The sequence below is a fragment of the Ranitomeya variabilis genome, chromosome 4 (genome assembly GCF_051348905.1).
Source record: "Ranitomeya variabilis isolate aRanVar5 chromosome 4, aRanVar5.hap1, whole genome shotgun sequence".
NCBI lineage: Eukaryota > Metazoa > Chordata > Amphibia > Anura > Dendrobatidae > Ranitomeya > Ranitomeya variabilis.
In genome coordinates, this window is record NC_135235.1 from 628,441,268 (window position 1) to 628,464,577 (window position 23,310).

The 23,310-nt window shown below is 45.0% G+C and overlaps 1 protein-coding gene across 1 annotated transcript in view; it reads right to left on the reverse strand.

Annotated features, from left to right (window-relative positions):
- Window positions 1–19,221: 19,221 nt before the first annotated feature.
- Window positions 19,222–23,310, reverse strand: part of LOC143767324 (uncharacterized) — a 68,267-nt gene continuing 64,178 nt past the window's right edge. The window contains 1 exon segment of the mRNA XM_077255565.1: window positions 19,222–20,588. Coding sequence (XP_077111680.1) covers window positions 19,413–20,588 — 1,176 coding nt within the window. The 3' untranslated portion in view covers window positions 19,222–19,412.

The window sequence follows — 23,310 nt, forward strand, 5'->3', positions numbered from 1 at the left end:
CGGCGGTGTGGGGGCGCTCCAACAACTTGGCGTCACGAACAGGATCTACTTAAGCCTGAAGAATCAGGTCATGTGTGCCTAGAGACTGTGATTTGTTGTGCTTGGACTGTACTTTATTGTAAGACTGTGCTGCGCCATTAGCCGCCAAAAGTTCCCGCCAAAAGGCGCCGCCATTGCTACACCCAAGGGGAAGGAGGGCGTGTTATGGGCGGAGACTCCCAGTGTGGCGCGAGAAATGGCTACCGCCCCCTGCACTTCTGGCTGCAGAGGAATGACCTGCCCCAAAGCAGAAGAGAAACACCCCTTGATATGCAACGGCGAGAGGCTGGTGACGGAGAAGCCCGACCTCAGAGAAATGGCGGAGTTAGGTGCATGCACTGCCAGCGACTATCAGGCAGCGATGATGAACGGCGAGTGCCTGAGCGAGGAAGAAGCAGTTCCGGCCTGCCCTTCTTCACCGGAGATGGACCGGAAGCCTGCGGACCCGACAGCGGAGTTACGTCCACCAATCCCGACCTCGGAGTTAGAGGAGGAGGAACCACAGCCAGCGGAGCCGAGTCCGAGCATCCCATTGGAGGAGCCCCGGTCCGGGCTGCAGCAGACTCCAGCGTCCTCGTTAACGGACCGGAGCGACACCGATGGAACCATATTAGGCGCAGGTATGGCCGACGTCCCTGCTCCCCTCCGCGAGCCCGCTTCCATGACCCACCTCTATCACAGTAGGGAGCGACTTATCTCGGCGGGGCTAATGGTGCTATCCCCCGATGACCTGGGGAGGATGGTGCCACCGCTGTCGACTGGAGTGGGGGAGCCTGTGGATGTGAGCTTAGATGGAGTAGTTCTTCGGTGGGACACCCCCTGGTTTAGAGCAGATGGATCCCGGGAGAACGGGTCCACTCTTGCGGTGCTTACATGGGAACAATATAGACAGTGCTTGATTCTGCAGTGGAAAGGACGGAAAGGAGCTGAGTCGATGGGCCCATCGAAAGTACAACAACCCCCCCCGGCATGGGATGACAGAGACGTGACAAGGCGGGGCACTGTGTTGGCCTACCATGCAAGAAGAGGTTGGGGCCTCATACACGAGCCAGGATTGGATACTGACGTTTTTGTTGCGTACTGTAACGTGAGGGCTCCCTGCTGTGGCCAAAGTGGAGAACCATTGCAAAAGGGGGATTCAGTGACCTACAGTCGCCACCAGAACCCGCTCGGGTGGTATGCACGGAATGTTCGGCGGTGTATGTCTGGAGCCGCGACCCTTACCGCCTCGGACCTGGTCCCAGGAGCACCCGATCTTGTCACCATTGCAACGGTGCGCCTGGTTGCGGCCACCGAGTTGGCCAGTCGAGTTCATCTTCATGTTCGAACCGCGGACGCTGGCACCACGGTGGCTGGGGGGCAGGAGCCCGAGCCGCCTGAAGAAGAATAAACCTCGATACCATGAAAATGTAAATAGTTACTGTTTGTTCTTTTGAGTTGCTGCTAAACCCGCCCAGGGTTAATGGATCCCTCTGTTGACCCGGGATCCCTGTGTTTGTTCTGAGTTTTCCTAAAATTTTGCACAAGTTTAAAGAACTGCAGAAATCATGGACTGTGCATGATTCGAACTTCCTTTGTAAATAGTTTGCACCTTCTTAAAGGTGCTCCCTACTGGTTTTAGCCAAAGACACTTTGCGAAGATACCTTTCCTACCGGTTCTAGTTAAAGACACTTTGCGAAGATACCATGCCGGAACCTTTGCATGGGCTGGTAGGCTGAGAAGACGAGCTACCTTAGAAAGACTTGGTCTCCTCTTAAAGGGGATGTGAGAAACTGAACTTGAGAGAGATACTGTTGCAGAACAGTAATGCCATAATGATGCTTTGAAAAGAAATGTAACTGTTTTACATGCTAAGTTAAATGTGTTAAATTTGTTTGAAATGTGAAATCTAAATAATGTTTTGCAGAAAGAAAAGATGCAGAGAGCCCGTAGGGGTAGATGTAGAGGTCTGCATAGTTGAAAGTAAGCGAAGTAATAATGAAGGTGAGGATAGAAGGTAAACCCCGCGTCCCCATTGAAAGTTACTTTGTTACTAAGGACAGAGAGTGAACCCGTAGGGGTTAGAGAGTGAGTCCTTAAAGGAGCCGAGTAGAGCTGGCTCAGAGTTCTTTAAACGAAAGGAATGTTATGTCTATACCATGTATAGTAGAGAAAGGCAGTAGGCCCTGGCTGAACGGGGCGGTCCTGTAAAAGAAAGGAGAGGCAGTAGGTCTGGTGCCATAGGGACAGGCGGTCCTGCAGGTTCAAAGTAGGAGAATGTGAAGTTACCTTACCCTGTAATGTGATTATAGGAAGGCCTTTGGTAAACTAAGAGTGTATGTTTCTTAAAGGCAATGTTAATTTATTGTTCCAGAATTTGCACTAAGTAGAATACCCGGTTGGGTAACAGGAGTTATGCATAGCCTGTAATTTATAATGTTGACCATGTTTGTAACGTTAAAAGTGTCCTCACCTCCCATAAAGGGAAGCCTGTTCAAGTATACTTATTGTTTTGCACTCAACAAAATTGTATGTCTTTTTGCTAATCTGTATTGTTGTTTTTCTTCCCAGTCCCGGAGTACTGTGTTTAACCAGGGGGGAGTGCAGCGCCCCAGAGTTCTGGTCGTTGCAGTGCTGTGGCTTCGCCGCTAAGGGGAGCCATGGTACGTTCGATGGCACCGAAGGAGTTCCTCCAATCAGGTATCACAGACACCAATATGTTTCACAGCTGGGCCTCCGGGGGGAGCTAAGGGTGCTATTCATTAGGCCACTCCCCACCATAGTGGGTAAACTGGGGGTCAGGCAGGAAGTTAGTAGAGAACGCTGACGGGATTGAACGGAGCAACACCCTGTGGCAGGGGGTGTTGTGAAGGGAGAGACTGTAGGGTCTCTGCCAGGGGTGGGATCCTGGCAGAGGCTTGGCATTGAAAGAACGTAACGGGTCCGCGCAGGCTCCTGGAAGCGGCGGGACTCAAGAAAGGACTAGAAGCGAGATAGATTGTGCTGAGTGAGAAACGAGATCAAGCAGAAGGAGAATACCAGCAGGGGTTTTGTTGAAAGAGGCAGCACCCTGCTGAGGCGCAATACCGGTGGCCGGAACGCCGAGGGAGTGGATTAGAATACAGCTTCAAGCCATACTCCAAACAGCGGCAGGACAGTCGGTCTCAGGCGGGCTGTCTACCACATATCACCTATGAAGTCTTGGGGGGCAATTGCGGGAGAGGGGCGACTCTAGGGTCCCGGAAGAACTCCAGGCCTACCTGACAAACGGGTGCCATTCCAACCTGAATACAGGGAAGGGGTGGATTACAGAGGAACATCAAATCGAGTTGTGAGGGAACTTAAGAAACAGACACAACCGTTGTGGGGTTACTTTCCGTAAGCACAGCAGGGAAGGACTACAACACATAGCGCTAGAAGGAAGGCACAGATTTCCACCTGAGAGGAGAACTCTGGAGGTGCCATTGGACCGGCCGGACTTGCGTAGCCTGGTGAACCGTGTTCCGGACTGAGGACTCAGAGATCTCCAGTAAAGAGGTAAAGAGACTGCAACCTGGTGTCCTCGTTATTTACCGCGACTTACACCCCACAACCGCACCGCACCATTACTACCACCTATTACACCGGACGTCCCCCACTGACGGACAGGGCCACGGACCGGGTCTAGCCACCGTGACAACCCCAGGACTGAGACCTAGAGGCCCGGCTCCGGGTACCCCTCGGCCCTGCGGCGGTGTGGGGGCGCTCCAGCTGCGGACTGGTATTTGTAGCTGGGGGTAGGGACCAATATCCATGGCCCCTCTCTAGGCTATGAATATCAGCCCGCAGCTGTCTGTGTAGCCTTTCTGGCTATAAATTATAGGGGGACCCCACGTCATTTTTTTGGGGGGGTCCCCTATTTTAATAGCCAGTAAAGGCTACGCAGACAGCTGCGGGCTGATATAGCAGGCTACAAATATTGGCCCCCGGCAGTCGGCTTTCCCCCTCTGGCGCAGAAAATTGCGCGGGAGCCCACGCCGTTTTTTTCATTTTTTTTATTAAACGTTCATTAAGGCCTCTTTCACACTTGCGTCGGTATGGGTCCATCGCTATGCGTCGGGCCTACGTACTGACGCACGTTGTGAAATTTGTGCACGTCGTGGATGCAGTTTTTCAATGCATCCGCTGCCCATTCTGAAGTCCGGGGAGGAGGGGGCGGAGTTTTGGCCGCACATGCGCGGTAGAACATGGCGGACGCGACGGACAAAAAAAAGTTCACTTTAACGTTTTTTCGTGCCAACGGTCCGCCAAAACACGACGCATCCGTTGCACGACTGACGCGAAGTGTGGCCATCCGTCGCGATCCGTCACTAATACAAGTCTATGGGTAAAAAACGCATCCTGTGAGCACATTTGCAGGATCTGTTTTTTTCCCAAAAAGACGGATTGCTAAAAACGCAAGTGTGAAAGTAGCCTTAGGCTGCTTTCACACTAGCATCGGTAAGGGTCCGTCGCGCTGCGTCGCTAATAAAAGTCTATGGAGAAAAAACGCATCCTGCAGACAACTTTGCAGGACGTGTTTTTTCTCCACAACGACGCATTGCGACGTGCAGTGCACGACGCTAGTGTGAAAGAGGCCTTAGAAACATCGGCCTTTCTATTATATATCTATGGATATATCTATCTATAGATATATTTATAGATAGATATAGCTATAGATACATAGAAGTATCTATCCATATATTTGGCTGCTTTCACACGTCAGGTTTTTGCCGTGAGGCACAATCCAGCGAGTTTTGAAAAAAACAGATCCATTTTTTTCCGCCGGATCCGTTTTTTTCTCATAGAGTTGTATTAGCGCCGGATTGCACCTGATGGCCACACATTTCATCCATTTTTTGCCGGATCTGTCAAAAAAGCTGTTTCCACCGGATGGAAAACACACACAGAGGAACGTCCGGCGAAAAAACGTATGAAACTAAGCTGTGAAATGATGAATCCGGCCTTGGAATCCGTTTTTTCATGCATGTTTCCATTCAAATCATGCACATTTTCCGTTTATTTACTTATTTCCAAAAACAGCATTAAAACCGCACCAAAAAAAGCATCAAAACTGCATCAAAACTGCACCAAAACCTGCATCAAAACCTGGTGCAGTTTTGGTGCGGTTTTGATGCAGTTTTTGGTGCGGTTTTGATGCAGTTCTTGGTGCGGTTTTGATGCAGTTATTGGTGTGGTTTTGATGGAGTTTTTGGTGCGGTTTTGATGCAGTTTTTGGTGCGGTTTTGGTGCAGTTTTTGGTGCGGTTTTGGCGCAGTTTTTGGTGCGGTTTTGATGCTTTTTTTGGTGGTTGTTGGGAGGTGTTGGACCTCTGCCTGGTTCCTCCTGCCTTTCTGCCAAATCAGCAAAGATAAGTGTCTGGTTTTGTTTCTGTGGCACACATGCTGTGTGCTTCATAATTCAGTGCTATTCTTTTGTGTTTTCTTGTCCAGCTTAGATTGTGTCAGTATTTTCTCAGTCTTGTTGGATTCTCTGGGGTTGCAGATATTCATTCCACGTCTTTAGTTAGATTGTGGAATTTTTTGTATTATCTGCTGTGGATATTTTTGGAAGGGTTTTAATACTGACCGCCTAGTATTCTGTCCTATCCTTTCCTATTTAGCTAGAGTGGCCTCTTTTGCTAAATCTTGTTTTCTGCCTGCGTGTGTCTTTTCTTCTCCTTCTCACAGTCAATATTCGTGGGGGCTGCCTATCCTTTGGGGTTCTGCTCTGAGGCAAGGTAGTATTCCTATTTCCATCTATAGGGGTATTTAGTCCTCCGGCTGTGTCGAGGTGTCTAGGGTTTGTTAGGCACACCCCATGGCTACTTCTAGTTGCGGTGTTAGTTCAGGATTGCGGTCAGTACAGTTTCCACCTACTCCAGAGAAAGTTTCATGCGGCTCCAAGGTCACCGGATCATAACAGATCCCGCAGTGACCTGCCCCCAGTTTACATAATGAATATCATATATATCTTGGGAAATAAAAAGCCTTCTGCAGGCAGATGCCAGCGGTGGCACCTGCGCTGCAGTATAATCACATATGTAATGTACCGCAAGGATTGCTGTTTGTCCACCATGTACTAGCCAGACCCTGTTGCTAGTATTCTGTAGGGTCTGCGGAACGCACCGAATATATACAGTACAGACCAAAAGTTTGGACACACCTTCTCATTTAAAGATTTTTCTGTATTTTCATGACTATGAAAATTGTACATTCACACTGAAGGCATCAAAACTATGAATTAATACATGTGGAAATATATACTTAACAAAAAAGTGTGAAACAACTGAAAATATGTCTTATATTTTAGGTTCTTCAAAGTAGCCACCTTTAGCTTTGATGACTGCTTTGCACACTCTTGGCAATCTCTTGATGAGCTTCAAGATCTAGTCACCAGGAATGGTCTTCCAACAATCTTGAAGGAGTTCCCAGAGATACTTAGCACTTGTTGGCCCTTTTGCCTTCACTCTGCGGTCGGTCCAGCTCACCCCAAACCATCTCGATTGGGTTCAGGTCTGACTATGGAGGCCAGGTCATCTGGCGTAGCAGCCCATCACTTTCCTTCTTGATCAAATAGCCCTTACACAGCCTGGAGGCGTGTTTGGAGTCATTATCCTGTTGAAAAATAAATGATGGTCCAACTAAATGCAAACCGGATGGAATAGCATGCCGCTGCAAGATGCTGTGGTAGCCATGCTGGTTCAGTATGCCTTCATTTTTGAATAAATCCCCAACAGTGTCACCAGCAAAGCACCCCCACACCATCACACCTCCTCCTCCAGGCTTCACGGTGGGAACCAGGCATGTAGATTCCAACCATTCACCTGTTCTGCATCGCACAAAGACACGGTGTTTAGAACAAAACATCTCAAATTTGGACTCATCAGACCAAAGCACAGATTTCCACTGGTCTAATGTCCATTACTTGTGTTCTTTAGCCCAAACAAGTCTCTTCTGCTTGTTGCCTGTCCTTAGCAGTGGTTTCCTAGCAGCTATTTTACCATGAAGGCCTGCTGCACAAAGTCTCCTCTTAACAGTTGTTGTAGAGATGTGTCCGCTGCTAGAACTGTGTGGCATTGACCTGGTCTCTAATCTGAGCTGCTGTTAACCTGTGATTTTGGAGGCTGGTGACTCGGATAAACTTATCCTCAGAAGTAGAGGTGACTCTTGGTCTTGCTTTCCTGGGGCGGTCCTCATGTGAGCCAGTTTCTTTGTAGCGCTTGATGGTTTTTGCCACTGCACTTGGGGACACTTTCAAAGTTTTCCCAATTTTTCGGACTGACTGACCTTCATTTCTTAAAGTAATGATGGCCACTTGTTTTTCTTTACTTAGCTGCTTTTTGCTTGCCATAATACAAATTCTAACAGTCTATTCAGTAGGACTATCAGCTGTGTATCCACCAGACTTCTGCACAACACAACTGATGGTTCCAACTCCATTTATAAGGCAAGAAATCCCACTCATTAAACCTGACAGGGCACACCCGTGAAGTGAAAACCATTCCCGGTGACTAACTCTTGAAGCTCATCAAGAGAATGCCAAGAGTGTGCAAAGCAGTCATCAAAGCAAAAGGTGGCTACTTTGAAGAACCTAGAATATAACACAATAACACATATTTTCAGTTGTTTCACACTTTTTTGTTAAGTATATAATCCCTCATGTGTTAATTCATAGTTTTGATGCCTTCAGTGTGAATGTACAATTTTCATAGTCATGAAAATACAGAAAAATCTTTAAATGAGAAGGTGTGTCCAAACTTTTGGTCTGTACTGTATATATGAGACAGTAGGTGCGTTCGCAACCCGAGGTCCACCATGCAGGAGAGAAACCTGCTGCTAGTAACAGGCAGTACTATATGGTGGTATAAGCGAACTCTGTTACTTCACAGATTCACAAAGAGAACGTTGTGCCCTGTTAACCTCACAGGAGATCACAGCTACCTAATAGAGCCAACAATGGTCATGCAGTCAGAATAGCACACAAGCAACTCCTCTCCGGTGGAGCCAGAATTCTAATGGCTATACGCCAGCCCTGAATCCACATACACAAAACACCTCACCGGAGGTGCCGGTATTCTAGGGGTTTATTTCAGCCAAACCCTGACCACATACATCCATGACCACACTGGCGCTGAGCTCATAACATAGGTTTGATACTAGCGCATGGCCGTGCGGCCATGCAAACCTTTTATAGTTTTAGCACTCAAGGACTTTCCTAGTGGTCCAGCAGGAACCACTTCAGGACCTGCGCATGTGACCCCCTACCTCCAATGGGAGGTCGTCCCGTGGGCATTCACAGTATGGGAAAAGCAGGACTTAGTCCCAGAAAGATCTGTTCGCTGCTGATCAGTGCTGGCTACAAAGGCAGAGCCTGGAAGAACAGTAGTAACCAGTCGCCCAGTATCAGCCTGAGTCAGACGCTGGGACCGACGACTCCGCTGAGCAGGCTCCACTGCTGCTGGAGAACAATGGGAGACTGCAGCGGAGATGGCTCGAGATTCCCCCTGTGCAGAAGCGGGAACTCGACACCTAACATTACCCCCCTCCTCCTTGGACCTCGCTATGCTCGAAGGCAGCAATGAGCTGCGGAGCTCGAATGTGCTCAGCAGGCTCCCAGGATCTGTCCTCTGGGCCATAACTCTTCCAGTCCACCAAATAAAATGTTTTGCCACATACCACCTTGCACCACAAAATAGCATTCACCTCGTAATCGTCCGTAGACGAACCCGATGTCCCGGCAGATGACTCAGAAAACCGGGACATGTATACGGGCTTTAAGAGGGACACATGAAAAGTGTCGGTGATACCTAGGCGTGGAGGAAGGGCCAGACGGTAGACCACAGGGTTAATCTGTTCGAGGACCTTGAAGGGACCCAAGTAGCGAGGTGCAAACTTAGTGGACTCAACTCGCAGCCTGATGTTACGGGCAGAGAGCCACACTAAGTCGCCAGGAGCAAAGGTCGGAGCAGGACGCCGATGTGCATCGGCAGAGTACCTCATTCTCTCCTTGGAGGCCCGGATGGCATCCTGAGTGCAGTCCCAAATGTCCCGTGCCTCCACAGCCCAGTGTGCCACCCTGGAGTCAGTGGAAGACACGGGCATAGGCACAGGAACCCGCGGATGCTGGCCGTAATTGAGGAAAGGAGTCTGACCAGTGGAGTCAGCTTCGGCGTTGTTAAGCGCAAACTCCGCCCACGGTAGCAAGGATGCCCAGTCATCCTGCCTGGCAGAAACAAAATGTCATAGATATGTGACCAGGGTCTGGTTGGCCCTCTCTACCAACCCATTTGTCTCAGGATGATATTCTGAGGAGAGATTCAACTCAATGCCGAGTAGACGACAAAGCTCTCTCCAGAATCGAGACACAAACTGGGGACCCCGGTCACTGACAATTTTGTCTGGCATACCGTGTAGGTGAAAGATATGTTTGATAAACAACACTGCCAGAGCCCGTGCAGAAGGTAGCCGTGGAAGAGACACCAAGTGCACCATTTTGGAAAAATGGTCAGTGATCCCTCAAATAATGGTGCAGGTACGAGACTTGGGTAAGCCTACCACAAAATCCATCCCGACCATCTCCCAGGGCCTGTCCGCCACCGCCAGGGGGTGAAGCAACCAAGCTGGCCGTTGATGAGACTTGTTCTTGGCGCAGGAGACACGCCCCCGAACATAGTCTGCGATGTCACGGGCCATATGCGGCCACCAGTATGTCCTCGCCAGTAGCTCAGATGTCCTTTTGGTCCCAATATGTCCACCCACCCTGGACAAGTGAGCCCAAGAGAGAACCTGCGGACGCAAACTTAATGGTACAAAAGTCTTGCCCGGAGGCACAGACTCATGCAAAACCGGGGCCATGGTTCTCAGGCTCTCGGAAGGGACAATAAGCCGAGGCTCCTCTTCCTCCTCCTTAGATGATACAACGGAGCAAGAGCGTCGGCCCAAATGTTCTTCTCCCTGGAAAGAAAATGGAGGGTGAAATGGAACCAGGAGAAGAACAAGGACCATCTAGCCTGGCAAGAATTTAACCGCTGGGCAGTCTGTAAATAGACCAAATTCTTGTGGTCTGTGAATACTTGGAAGGGAAAGTGAGCCCCCTCCAAAAGATGTCTCCACTCTGAGAATGCCAACTTCATTGCTAGCAACTCCCTGTCCCTGATGGAATAATTCCTCTCAGCTGGTGTGAAGGTCTCGGGAAAAGAAGGATGCTTCCGACCTTGAGCATCATTTTGGAAGAGGACTGCTCCAGCACCAACGGATGAGGCATCCACCTCCATTATAAATGGCTTATCTACATCGGGGCGATGTAGGATGGGCGCGCTAGCAAAATGAGATTTAATAGAAGTGAAGGCCTTGGAGACCTCCTCAGACCACAATTTAGGATTTGCTCCCTTTTTGGGGAGGGCTACCAAAGGAGCTACCAAAGTTGAGAAATGAGGGATGAACTGGCGATAATAGTTAATGAACCCCATAAAGCACTTCACCGCTTTAAGAGAATGGGGTTCTTGCCAGTCCATCACAGCCTGTAGTTTGGCAGGATCCATAGCCAATCCCTGGGCGGAGATGATATAGCCCAGGAAAGGTAAGGACTCCTGCTCAAACACACATTTCTCCAACTTGACGTAGAGGGAATTTGTTCATAAGAGGCCGAAGACTCTGCAAACATCTTTCCGGTGGGAGTCAATATCTGGAGAGTAGATGAGAATATCATCCAGATAGACTACGACCGAGGTGGAGAGCATATCCCGGAAGATATCGTTTACAGTCTTGGAAAACGGCTGGGGCATTAAAGAGCCCAAAGGGTATCACTAGATATTCATAGTGCCCATCCCTGGTGTTAAAAGCCATCTTCCATTCGTCCCCCTCACAGATGCGAATCAGGTTGTAAGCACCCCACAGATCTAGTTTAGTAAATACCCTTGCTCCCCGAAGCCTATTAAAAAGCTCAGATATCAGGGGCAGGGGATACTTATTCTTAACAGTGATGGCGTTAAGACCCCTGTAGTTTATGCATGGACCTAATTTCCCGTTCTTCTTCTGCATGAAGAACCCAGCCCCTGTAGGTGACACTGACTTTCTAATGAATCCTCTTGCCAGATTTTCCTGGAAGTACTGTGCAATTGCCTCCGTCTCCGGGAGAGATAACGGATAGACTCAACCCCGGGGAGGCTCAGCACCAAGCAAGAGGTCAATAGGACAGTCATAGGGGCGATGAGGCGGAAGGGTCTCCCCAGCCCTTTTGGAGAACACGTCCGCATAGGGCCAATATTGCTTGGGGAGAGAGGATAGATCTGTGGGTACCTCAGTAGTAGCAACCTGAACGCTTTCCCTCTGACATCTACCCCCACAAGATTCACCCCATCCCAAAATTCTGCCTGTGGACCACTCAATATGAGGAGAGTGGTACTGTAGCCAAGGTATCCCTAACAGGACCTCATCAATTCCCTCAGGAATGACGAGCAGAGATATAATCTCCTGATGAGATGGCGACATGGACAGAGTGAAAGGGATGATCTGGTGTGTTATCTGTGAGGGCAGTGTAGACCCATTCACCACTCGTACGGTCACTGGTTGAGCTAGCATTACCAGGGGTATTGCGTGACGTTGGGCGAAGGCAGAAGACATAAAATTGCCCTCCGCCCAGAATTCACGCAGAGCTCTACCGAGTGAGTAAGCCTATTGTAATTGTCCCCTTAAAGGACAATTTGGAGGAAAACTTTGCCGTGTCTAGTGTACCTCCACCTACCACTAGAGGTTGATGTTTCCTCGACCGCTGGGGACATCTGGTGGCAAGATGCCCTGACTGCTGGCAAAACCCCTACAAGATTTGCTATCACCAGAAAATTTTTCTGGCAGCGGGAGGCGAGATAGAGTCGGAACAGGGGTGGCAGTGGACAAAGTTGCTGCAGCCACGCTAGCAGCCTGAACAGCAACTGCGGTAACATCCACACACTCGAGAGTCGCCAACCTACCCTCCAGCTGCTGGATGTACCGCAAGGATTGCTGTTTGTCCACCATTTACTAGCCAGACCCTGGCGCTAGTATTCTGTTAGGGTTGGCGGAACGCACCGAAACCTGCTGCTAGTAACAGGCGGTACTATATGAAGTGTAAATTATTTTTTTTTTAAATCCCTAAGTAAAGGGAAAAAAATAAATATTTTTCCAATAAATACATTTATGTAAATAAAAAAAGAATAAAAGTATATATTTGGTATCGCCACGTCCATAACGACCCGCTCTATAAAACTGTCCCACTTGTTAACCCCTTCAGTGAAAACCGTAAAAAAAAACAAGGCAAAAAACAATGCTTTATCATTATACCGCCAAACAAAAAGTACAATAAAATGCAATCAAAATGACGGATGTAAATAAAAATGGTACTGGTATAAGTTGCCATACAGCTCCATCAGCAAAAAAGTTAAAAAGTTACAGTACTCAGAATAAAGCAATGCAAAAATAATTATTTTTTCTATAAAATAGTTTTTATTGTGTAAGCGCCAAAACATAAAAAAAGATATAAAGGAAGCATCGCTGTAATCGTGCTGACCCAAAGAATAAAGCTGCCTTACCAATTTTACCACACGCGGAACAGTATGGGATAAAAAAAAAAAGCAATTCATGGATTGCTGGTTTTTGCTCATTCTGTCTCCCAAAAATCAGAATAGAGAGCAATCAAAAATGTGATATGTACGAAAATGGTACCAATAGAATAGTCAACTCGTCCCGCAAAAAACAAGACCTCACATGATTCTGTTGGCTGAAATATTAAAAAAATTATAGCTCTTAAAATATAGTGATGCAAAAAATAGTTTTCGCAATAAAAAGGGTCTTTTAGTCTGTGACAGCAGCCAAACATAAAAACCCAATATGAATCTGGTATCACTGTAATCGCACCGACCCGAAGAATAAAGTCGCCTAATCACTTAACGGCATAACAAATAAATAAAACCAATTATTCACATGCTGTTGATTTTTTTCATTCTGCCTCCCAAAGATCGCAGTAAGGTTTGGCGCACATTTATCCTGCGCTGAGTGCTTACACCGGGGTTTCTGTGTAAATCTGTGAAATACATGATTCAGACAGAACCCCTGGCAGAAAATTCCCTATAATGAGGCAGATGGAGGCACGATGGATGCCGTCTGACCTGTGATCCGGCTTTTTAGGGCTGCATAAAAGTGCCGTCGGCCACAGTTTTGTGCACATCTGAAAAGACGTAACTCTGCTGCCTCACTATAGTAAATGGATCCATCGGGGGTTTCACCTGAATCACGGCACTCAGAGATTTGAATGGAAACCCCAAAGTAAGTGCTCAGTGTAGAGCCCCGGATAACTGTGATCTCAAACGTTATGTAAAATGTGCCCAATAAAAGCTTCCACTCAATCCACAAAAAAAACAAGTCCCCACTCAGATCTGTCATCTGTTAACGGAAATATAGGGGTCTTCCACATTACTGGTAGCACAAAGGCTCTGGAAAAGCATAATGGCTCCTCACCTGCCAAAAGAAATTCAGCAAATTCTCTGCTCCTAAATCCAAATGCCCCCCTCCCTTCTGAACCCCCAGTGTGCCTAAACAACATTTAGCGCCCACATGTTTGGCATTTCTGTAGTGATGAGAGCCCGCCTAATTTACAGGTGCATGTCTCCTGATGCATGAGCTGGGCATAATGTACTGGTCACTACAACGGCAGTTTGCAATTTCACTCAGCAAAATCCACTGTTGCTCTGCTTGTTTCTGGAAAACACCCATGGAGTCAAAATCGTCACTACATTTGTAGATAAATTCCCAAAGGATTATAATTTCCAAAATGGGGTCACTTTAGGGGGGATTCTGCTTTATATGGAATCCACAAACTAGTCTATGAAAATCTGCATTCCAGGAGGCAAATAGCGCTCTGTCCCTCCTGAGTCACTCCGTATGTCAAAGTAGTACTGTACAGCCGCATATGGGGTATTTCTACATTGAGCAGAAATTGTGGGACCCATTTTTACCCATTTCTCAGTGTGAAAATGTAAAACTTGGCTAAAACACAATCTTGGTGGTAAAAATGTAAATTATTTTTTTCTTCACTGCCCCATCGTATAAAAGTTTGTGACACACCTATGGTGTCAATATAATCACTGCACCTCTAGATGAATTCATTGAAAGATTTAATTGGTAAAATGGGGTTACTTATGGGGGTTCTGCTGTTATGGCACCTCATGGGTACTGTCAATGTAACATGGCACCTTCAAACCACTCCAGCAAAATCTGCACTGTAATATGGAGCTCCTTTCCTTCTGAGCTTTGCACTGTGCCTCAAAAGTAGTTTTCGACCACATATGGGGTATCGGTGAACTCAGGAGAAATTGCACAACAAACCTTGGGGTCCATTTTCTCCTTTTGCCCTTTTGAAATTAAAAAAATTTGTAGCTAAAAAAGATTTTTGTGGAAAAAATGTGTTTTTTTTTTTATTTTCACAGCTTAAATGTTATAAACTTCTGTGAAGCACCATGGGGTTCAAGGTGCTCAACACACATCTAAATAAGGTCCAAAAGGGGTCTAGTTTTCAAAATGGTATCACTTGTGGGGGGTTTCCACTGTTTAGGCACATCAGGGGCTCCTCAAACGCCACATGGTGTCCGCTAATCATTCCATCAAATTTTTCATTCAAAACGTCAAAGGCGTTCCTTCCCTTCCAAGCCCTGCTGTGCGCCCAAACAGTAGTATTCCACCACATATGGGGTATCAGTGTACTCAGGAGAAATTGCAGAACAAATTGTATAGCACAATTTCTCCTTTTACCCTTATGTAAATGCAAAATTTGGAGCTAAAATTATTTATTTAGGAAAAATTTTGATTTTTTTATTTAAACAGCTCTACGTTATAAACTTCTGTGAAGCACCTGTGGGTTAAAGGTGCTCAATACACATCTAGATAAGCTCCCTAAAGGGTCTAGTTTCCAAAATGGTGTCACTTGTTGGGGGTTTACACTTTTTATGCAGATCAGGGGCTCTTCAAAAGCCACATGGCAGCCGCTAATTATTCCAGCAAATTTTACATTCAAAAAGTCAAATGGCGCTCCTTCCCTTCTGAGCCCTGCCGTGTGCCCAAGCAGTAGATTTCCCCCACATTTGGGGTATCAGCATGATCAAGAGAAATTGCACAACAAAATGTATTATCCAATTTCTCATGTTACCCTTGTGAAAGTAAAAAAAAAGGACGAAAGGAAAATTTTTGTGAAAGAAGAGTAAATGTTTATTTTTCCTTCCACATTCCAAAAGGGTTAATAAACTTCTTGAATGTGGTTTTGAGTACCTTGAGGGGTGCAGTTTTTAGAATGGTGTCATTTTTGGGTATTTTCTGTCATATACTGTAGGCCCTTCAAAGTCACTTCAAGAGTGAGGTGGTCCCTAAAAATAATGGTTTTGCTAATTTTGTTGTAAAAATGAGAAATCGCTGGTCAACTTTTAAGCCTTATAACTTCCTAATTAAAAAAAAAATTATGTTTCCAAAATTGTGCTGATGTAAAGTAGACATGTGGGAAATGTTATTTATCAACTATTTTGTGCGATATGACTCTTTGATTTAAGGGCATAAAAATTAGAAAAATTGCAAAATTTTCACCAAATTTCATTTTTTTTTGCAAACAAACACAAATCATGTGAAAGAAATGTTACCACTATCATAAAGTACAAGATGTCACGAGAAAACGATCTCAGAATCGCCAGGATTCGTTGAAGCGTTCCAGAGTTATGACCTCATAGTGTCAGTGGTCAGAATTTTAAAAATTTACCTGGTCAGGAAGGTGAAAACAGGCTTCGGGCGAAGGGGTTAATGCAATGTTGCGGAGACAAAAAAAAAAAGCAATTTTGGCACTTTTACTTTTTTTTCCTGTTATGCAGTTTACCGATCAGATTAATTATTTTTATATTTTGATCGATTTGGGCGATTATGAACGCAGTAATACCAAATGTGTATTTTTTCAATTGCTTTAATTTGAATTGGGTGAATGGTGGGGTGATTTAAACCTTTTTTTAAATATATTTAAAAACATTTTTCTTTACACTTGCTTCAATAGTCTCCATGGGAGACTAGAAGCTGTTATCATCTAATCGATTGTGCTACACAGAGCAGAGTTTCAGTTGCTATGAGCGCCGACCGCTGGATTGTCATGCAGGATTAGTGACGCGTTTCCGGCACGACCATGTCAAATTCAGCTGTCAGAGATTGACAGCGGCATTTAATAGGTTAACCCTAGAACGCGCAACCATAGAAATCTACACTTTGTCGTACCTGGGGCCTTTTAGGCCTGTGTGCAAATAACATGGAATAACTCAAATAAAAATACTTTTCAAAGTTTATTTGAAATTGCAAAGTAAGGATGTATTCCCACTAGCGCGCTGGGGTCCGCCAGGAGGGGATCCGTAATGGATCTGACCTCCTGGTGACCCCAGCTAAGGAGCGTACAGATACGCTCAGATTTCCTTTCCTGGACAAATATAACAACTCTTTATTTTTTTTTCTCTTGGCTCTGGATGTTCCTGAAAATCTATACCACATCGGATCATAGCTTCTGTAGTTTGCCTTGGCAAGCATTTTGTGTTGCTTCGCTCCATCACGGTAGGCATTAAAAGTACATAGCAAAATTCCATCAAGAATAGACGTCTCTTGTCCTTCCTGTTGGCATGGAATTCTGTATGAGTTTCACTATATGGGCAATATAAGTATACAGTTCCTCTTTTGTTATATTTTTCCATGTTTTTTTAATTTTACTGAAGCAATACGTTTTCCTTCTAAGTTAGTACACAAAACTACCTCATCTACAATATAATTTAAATTTTTTTTACAGAAACCATTTCTTGTAATCACATGTAAACCTAGTACAGGCCTAAAAGGCCCCAGGTATGTGAATATGGGGTATTCCCAAAAAAAGAGTTGTTATACCGAAATGCCTGTAACATAAAAACATATGAACAACTGAAAATTACTAACAACTATATACCTGAGGAATACCGAGAGTTTTAGAATTCTAACTAAAGTAATCTTGCAGAAAATAGGAATCAATTAAGGCTAGTTTCACACTAGCGTTAACTGCAATACGTCGCAAATGCGTCGTTTTTGCGAAACGCCGCATCCAGCAAAAGTTTTTGCTGGATACGTTGTTTCGTCATAGAGTAACATTAGCGACGCATTTGCGACGCATTTGCGACGCATTTCCAAACGGTGAATGCGTTTGGCGGCGTTTGGGCGTATGGTAGCGGTCCGTCGGGAGAAAAAAACGTTACATGTAACGTTTTTTGCTCCCGACGGTCCGCTTTTTCCGACCGCGCATGCGCAGTCGGAACTCCGCCCCCACCTCCCCGCACTTCCCCGCACATCACAATGGGGCAGCGGATGCGTGGGAAATATGCATCCGCTGCCCCCGTTGTGCGGCGGAGACCACACTAGCGTCGGGAACGTCGGCCCGACGCGCAGCGACGGGTTGTTCCCGACGCTAGTGTGAAAGTAGCCTAACCTAGCAGGCCTGCGAGGCCCCAGGTACGCGTTCTAGGGTTAACAGCTGTGGATGGATCGCGACTCCACCCGTGGCTGTTGAAATCAGCTGACATGTACAGGAAAAGATGTGGGTTCAACATGCGCATGTTGTGAAGGGGTTAATATTGATTGGTAATTTTTTTTTAAAGAGGATGTCCAAAGCGTCTCAACCTAACGTGAGAAGTGTGGAAAGACATTGTTGTGCGTGATAGGTACACTTTCCGAAACAACCATCCAATTCTTTACTTTTCTTAGGCTGGGTTCACATTGCGTTCTGTGACTCCGTTAAACGGACTACGTTACACCGCAGCATAACGCGGTGTAACGTAGTCCTTTAACGCCGCCATTGAAAGCAATGTCGGACGCATTGCTAGCGCACGCCCACAATGGGCGTGCGCTAGGGATGTGCCGTCATTGAGTGACGGACCCTGAGACGCGGGCTGCAGCGTTTCCGGGTCTGTCACTGCTAGCGCAGATAGAGCTAGCAGATTCTCTATCTGCGCTAGCGCACTGCAAACGTCGGCACTTGCGTTACAGCAGCCCGTTAGCGTATGTGTTGAACGGGCTGCTGCTAAAGCAGTGTGAACCTAGCCTTATCAGTTTAATAGGACAACCTGCAAAGTAGCTGAGACAAGTTATGCTTGGGATGGTTGTTTACATCAGCAACTGTGTTAATCATGGATATGTGAAACTGAAATAAATAATTTAGAGCATTATACACTTCACATCTATCTCTGTATGATGTTATTCTGCTTTCCAGCCAGTACTACAGTGGAGGGAAAAGTATTTAGTCAGCCACCAATTGTGCAAGTTCTCCCACTTAAAAACTACAGATAATGAGTGGAGGACAGAGGAGCCTCTTAAAGAAGTTACAGGTCTGTAAGCCAGAAATCTTGCATGTTTTTAGGTGACCAAATACTTATTTTCCACCATAATTTGCAAAATAAATCTTGCCAAATCAGACAAGGTGATTTTCTGGATTTGTTTTCTCATTTTGACTTTCATAGTTGTGGTCTACCTATGATGTCAATTACAGACCTCTCTTATCTTTTTAATTGGGAGAACTTGAACAATTGGTGGCTGACTAAATACCTTTTCACCCCACTGTAAAGGTACCGTCACACTAAACGACATCGCTAGCGATCCGTGACGTTGCAGCGTCCTCGCTAGCGATATCGTTTAGTTTGACACGCAGCAGCGATCAGGATCCTGCTGTGATGTCGCTGGTCACTGAATAAAGTTCAGAACTTTATTTGGTCGTCCGATCGCCGTGTATCGTTGTGTTTGACAGCAAAAGCAACGATACCAGCGATATTTTACACTGGTAACCAGGGTAAACATCGGGTTACTAAGCGCAGGGCCGCGCTTAGTAACCCGATGTTTACCCTGGTTACCAGCGTAAAAGTAAAAAAAACAAACAGTACATACTCACATGCGTCCCCCGGCGTCCGCTTCCCACACTGACTGAGCGCCACAAAGTGAAATTGAAAGCACAGCACAGCGGTGATGTCACCGCTGTGCCCTGCTACTGCCGGCGCTCAGTCATTGCAGGAAGTGAACGCCGGGGGACGCATGTAAGTATGTACTGTTTGTTTTTTTTACATTTTACGCTGGTAACCAGGGTAAACATCGGGTTACTAAGCGCGGCCCTGCGCTTAGCAACCCGATGTTTACCCTGGTTACCCGGGGACCTCGGCATCGTTGGTCGCTGGAGAGCGGTCTGTGTGACAGCTCCCCAGCGATCAAACAGCGACGCTGCAGCGATCGGCATCGTTGTCGCTATCGCTGCAGCGTCGCTTAGTGTGACGGTACCTTAAGTAACAGCTTCCAGGAAGGACAACCCTCTTATCTAACAATGGCTATACCCCTGTGTGAGTGCTTTGATGTTGAAGAAGATTTGCTTTCCGTGTAAAACATTTCCCACATTCAGAACATAAAAACGGCTTCTCCCCTGTGTGACTTCTCTGATGTCTAGCAAGTTTTGATCGAACACTATAACATTTCCCACATTCTAAACATGAATATGGTTTCTCTCCTGTGTGATTTCGCTGATGTATAACAAGACTTGATTTCCCTCTAAAACATTTCCCACATTCAGAACATAAAAATGGCTTCTCCCCTGTGTGACTTCTCTGATGTCTAGCAAGTTTTGATTTAACACTATAACATTTCCCACATTCTAAACATGAATATGGTTGCTCCCCTGTGTGATTTCTCTGATGTGTAACAAGACTTGATTTCCCTGTAAAATATTTCCCACATTCTGAACAAGAAAATGGTTTCTTTCCTGTGTGACTTTTTTGATGATTAACAAGGTGAGATCTCTCTGAAAAACACTTTCCACATTGTGCACATGAATATGGCTTTTCCCCTGTGTGAGTTCTCTGATGTGTATCAAGATAGAATTTCAGTGTAAAACATTTCCCACATTCTGTACATGAAAATGGCTTTTCTCCAGTGTGAATTTTCTGATGTCTATCAAGTCTTGATTTCATGCTGTAACATTTCCCACACTCTGAACATGAATATGGTTTCTCGCCTGTGTGACTTCTGTGATGTTGAGTGAGTTGATATTTCCGTGTAAAACATTTTCCACATTCAGGACATGAAAATGGTTTTTCCCCTGTGTGAGTTATCTTATGTGTAACAAGATGTGATTTCATTATAAAAGATTTTCCACATTCAGAACATGAAAATGGCTTTTCCCCTGTGTGATTTCTCTGATGTATGACAAGAGATGATTTCACTTTAAAACTTTTTCCACATTCGGAACATGAAAATGGCTTCTCCCCTGTGTGATTTCTTTGATGTGTAACAAGATTTGATTTCACTGTAAAACGTTTCCCACAAACTGAACATGAAAATGGCTTCTCCCCTGTATGACTTCTCTGATGTGTAAGAAGAGTTGATTTCACTGTAAAACATTTCCCACAATGTGAACATGAAAATGGTTTTTCTCCCGTGTGACTTCTCTGATGTGTAACAAGATGCGATTTCACTGTAAAGCATTTCCCACAATCTGAACATGAAAATATCTTCTTTCCTTTGTAGATTTTTTGAAGTTCAACATCTTTTCTGCCATTTTCATTTTGATTAACAGTCTGTGATAAATTAGTGTATAGGACCTGTTGAAAAGTATCAGATTTGCTGTGAAGGGCTGGAGGTATATTTGGAATAATGGCATGGTCTTCATCTGTATTTGGTGGGACACCATGATCTTCTGCTTTAAAAACTGAGACTGTCAGATATTCTTCTGAGCTCCTAGTACAGTCATCTGCAGAGAATAAAACTTAATATTTTTTTTCAATAAAAATGCCTTAAAATTTCATTACTCACTATAATACATTCTATAACATTTATATACAAATTGAAGGAAATTTTATTATCAACTAAGACAGTGGCAGCAACATTAGCATCAAACAGGGACTGATAGTTTATGTTGTTAGGACACCAGCATGTGCCCTTTAATTGTTTCATTTCTCTGTTGGACCCTATTTTTTCATAAGTCCATGTTTTAATGAAATATTTAGGAGATACCCTTGCAAGGGCCTGTAAGTAGAGCTGAGCGAATTTGCTCGGGTCCCTGCTTATTCAGCTTTCTGAATCGCATCAGCTGATCGGCTCCGCAACTGCACGTGTCGCGGCTGTGTGACAGTCATGACACATGCATAGAGCTGCCCTAATTAGTTGACAATGTACTGGGACTCCTGTGTTAATGGTGTGAGCACACTACCTGAGTACTCAAGCTGCGAGCAGCCACCTGAGTGTGTCCTATAAGGTCTACGGAGAAGATATCAGAGGTGCATGCTGGATTAGCATAATAACTTGACACAAATAAGAGCAGAGAGAGCCAGTCACAACACAGGAAAAACTCATAGTCAGGCTCTGGAGCCAGGATGGGCAAGTAACAATGTAGTTTCTGCATTTTATTAAGTATCATGTAGCCCATTGTACTGCGCACTGAACTTTATACTGCTACTTTCTAATTTATAGATATATTGTTTTTGTAAGTGCATTATATTGCACATTGACAGAATTGTTTTTCTTTGTTTTTGATATTTGAACAACATATATACTGAATGTGCATGTCTAACCTTATTATGGGTAATTCACTATTAATCAGGCAACACAATATGCATGGCTGTTTGATCTATGTGTAACTTTTTGTGTGTTGTTTGGTATGCTATTTACAATACACTTTTTTGCTTATTCATGATGTTCTACTGTACACATTTCTTAATCATGAGTATGTGCGTTTGTGATTTGCAAAACTCTTAAAACTTTTTTTTCCCAAAATTTGATTGCTGATCAGCCTTTGCAAAATCACAAATCTTTAAGATATACCCCATTCCCTCATTTTACTTCCATATATCTCTAACACCATGTTGATAGTGTTGGTTTATCTTCCTAGTTCATACAAGTTTACAACGCTGAATATTCTAGCAAGAATCTTTAGCCAACCACGGGCCATGTGAGCTTCTGTGCTCCCATTCCTAAAGCTCAGACAAGGAAGTGTATATAAACAGCATCTGAGTACATATTTTTGCAGTTCATAGTAGTTCCTGAGAGAGCATGGACTGGCACCTAAAACGGCACTATCAGCAGATAGAAAGACATAGAAGGTAGCAAAATAAGGTTATGGAGAATATCACAAAAATTCATAATGTTGCTAAAGCAGATTAATAATTAAAAGAAAAAGTTTATTTACCCTTTAGCGATGCAGATTGGGGTTATTTGCTCTGTCCTGTGTATAGGAATGCAGAATGCGTTATTAGACTAATCAGTAAGTGAGCATGTCTGTGGCTCATGTCTGAAACCTTCATCTCTGTTCTCCTGAATGATGTTCTAAACCGATTAGTAACCAAATCAAGGTTGAACCCCTATTCTAGAGGATTATATTCCAGATGCTTTTGTTGTGGCAAAAGTACAATGAAAACAAAAACCCTGGTAATACACAGAAGAAAGACACTGACTCAGAGGCAATCTATGAAAATCTCCTTATGAGAGAAGGTATAATTGCCTACCAAAAATATTGTGCTGGAGGTTGTATCGTCTTCTGCATTGGGCCCAAATATATACACACACTTGTATAAATTACAGAAATCATTAATACAACTGCCTCTCATGCCAAATGTCTTCTGCGACCTGATCCTAGGGTTCTTTTTTCACAGGTGGGTCTGTCTTGCATTAACCAAAAAAGTGTTAGGCTGAAGCTGCTTTTTTAGAGTAAAAATGGGTTTCCTTCTCCGCCTCAATTTTCTGTTCACCTGACCCCTCCAACTAGTGGCTGCGGACCGCATTTGTGTTATCGATTCTTGAAAAGAACTTCATTGAATCGAATAACAGACAGCAGTTTCTATTCCAGGGACATTTCTACAAGCTGGTTGATATCCAGGTGTGCACAAGACATATGTTATTTCTTAACATTTGTCGAAATTAGGTTGAGAAGTTTGGAAAGTCATATGGGCATATTCTATGTGTGCACGAAACAAGCGTTCTCATCAAAAATCCACCAAGCTACCTTGCTTGGTCCTAATACTCCATGGACCTTATGTGGACTTTATATTAGATTGATCAAAAACGTCATATTGTAGATATTAGGATAATAGTAGACCGATTCTCGGAGGTGGATCACTTTGTTATTTTCCCTGGTGTTCCTACAGCTGCCTGTCGGTCCATGGATTACAACTGTGTGTTGTCTTAAACAGTGGTGTACAGCTTTCATCAAAATTTTGGAATGGAATCTGTGTAGTATTG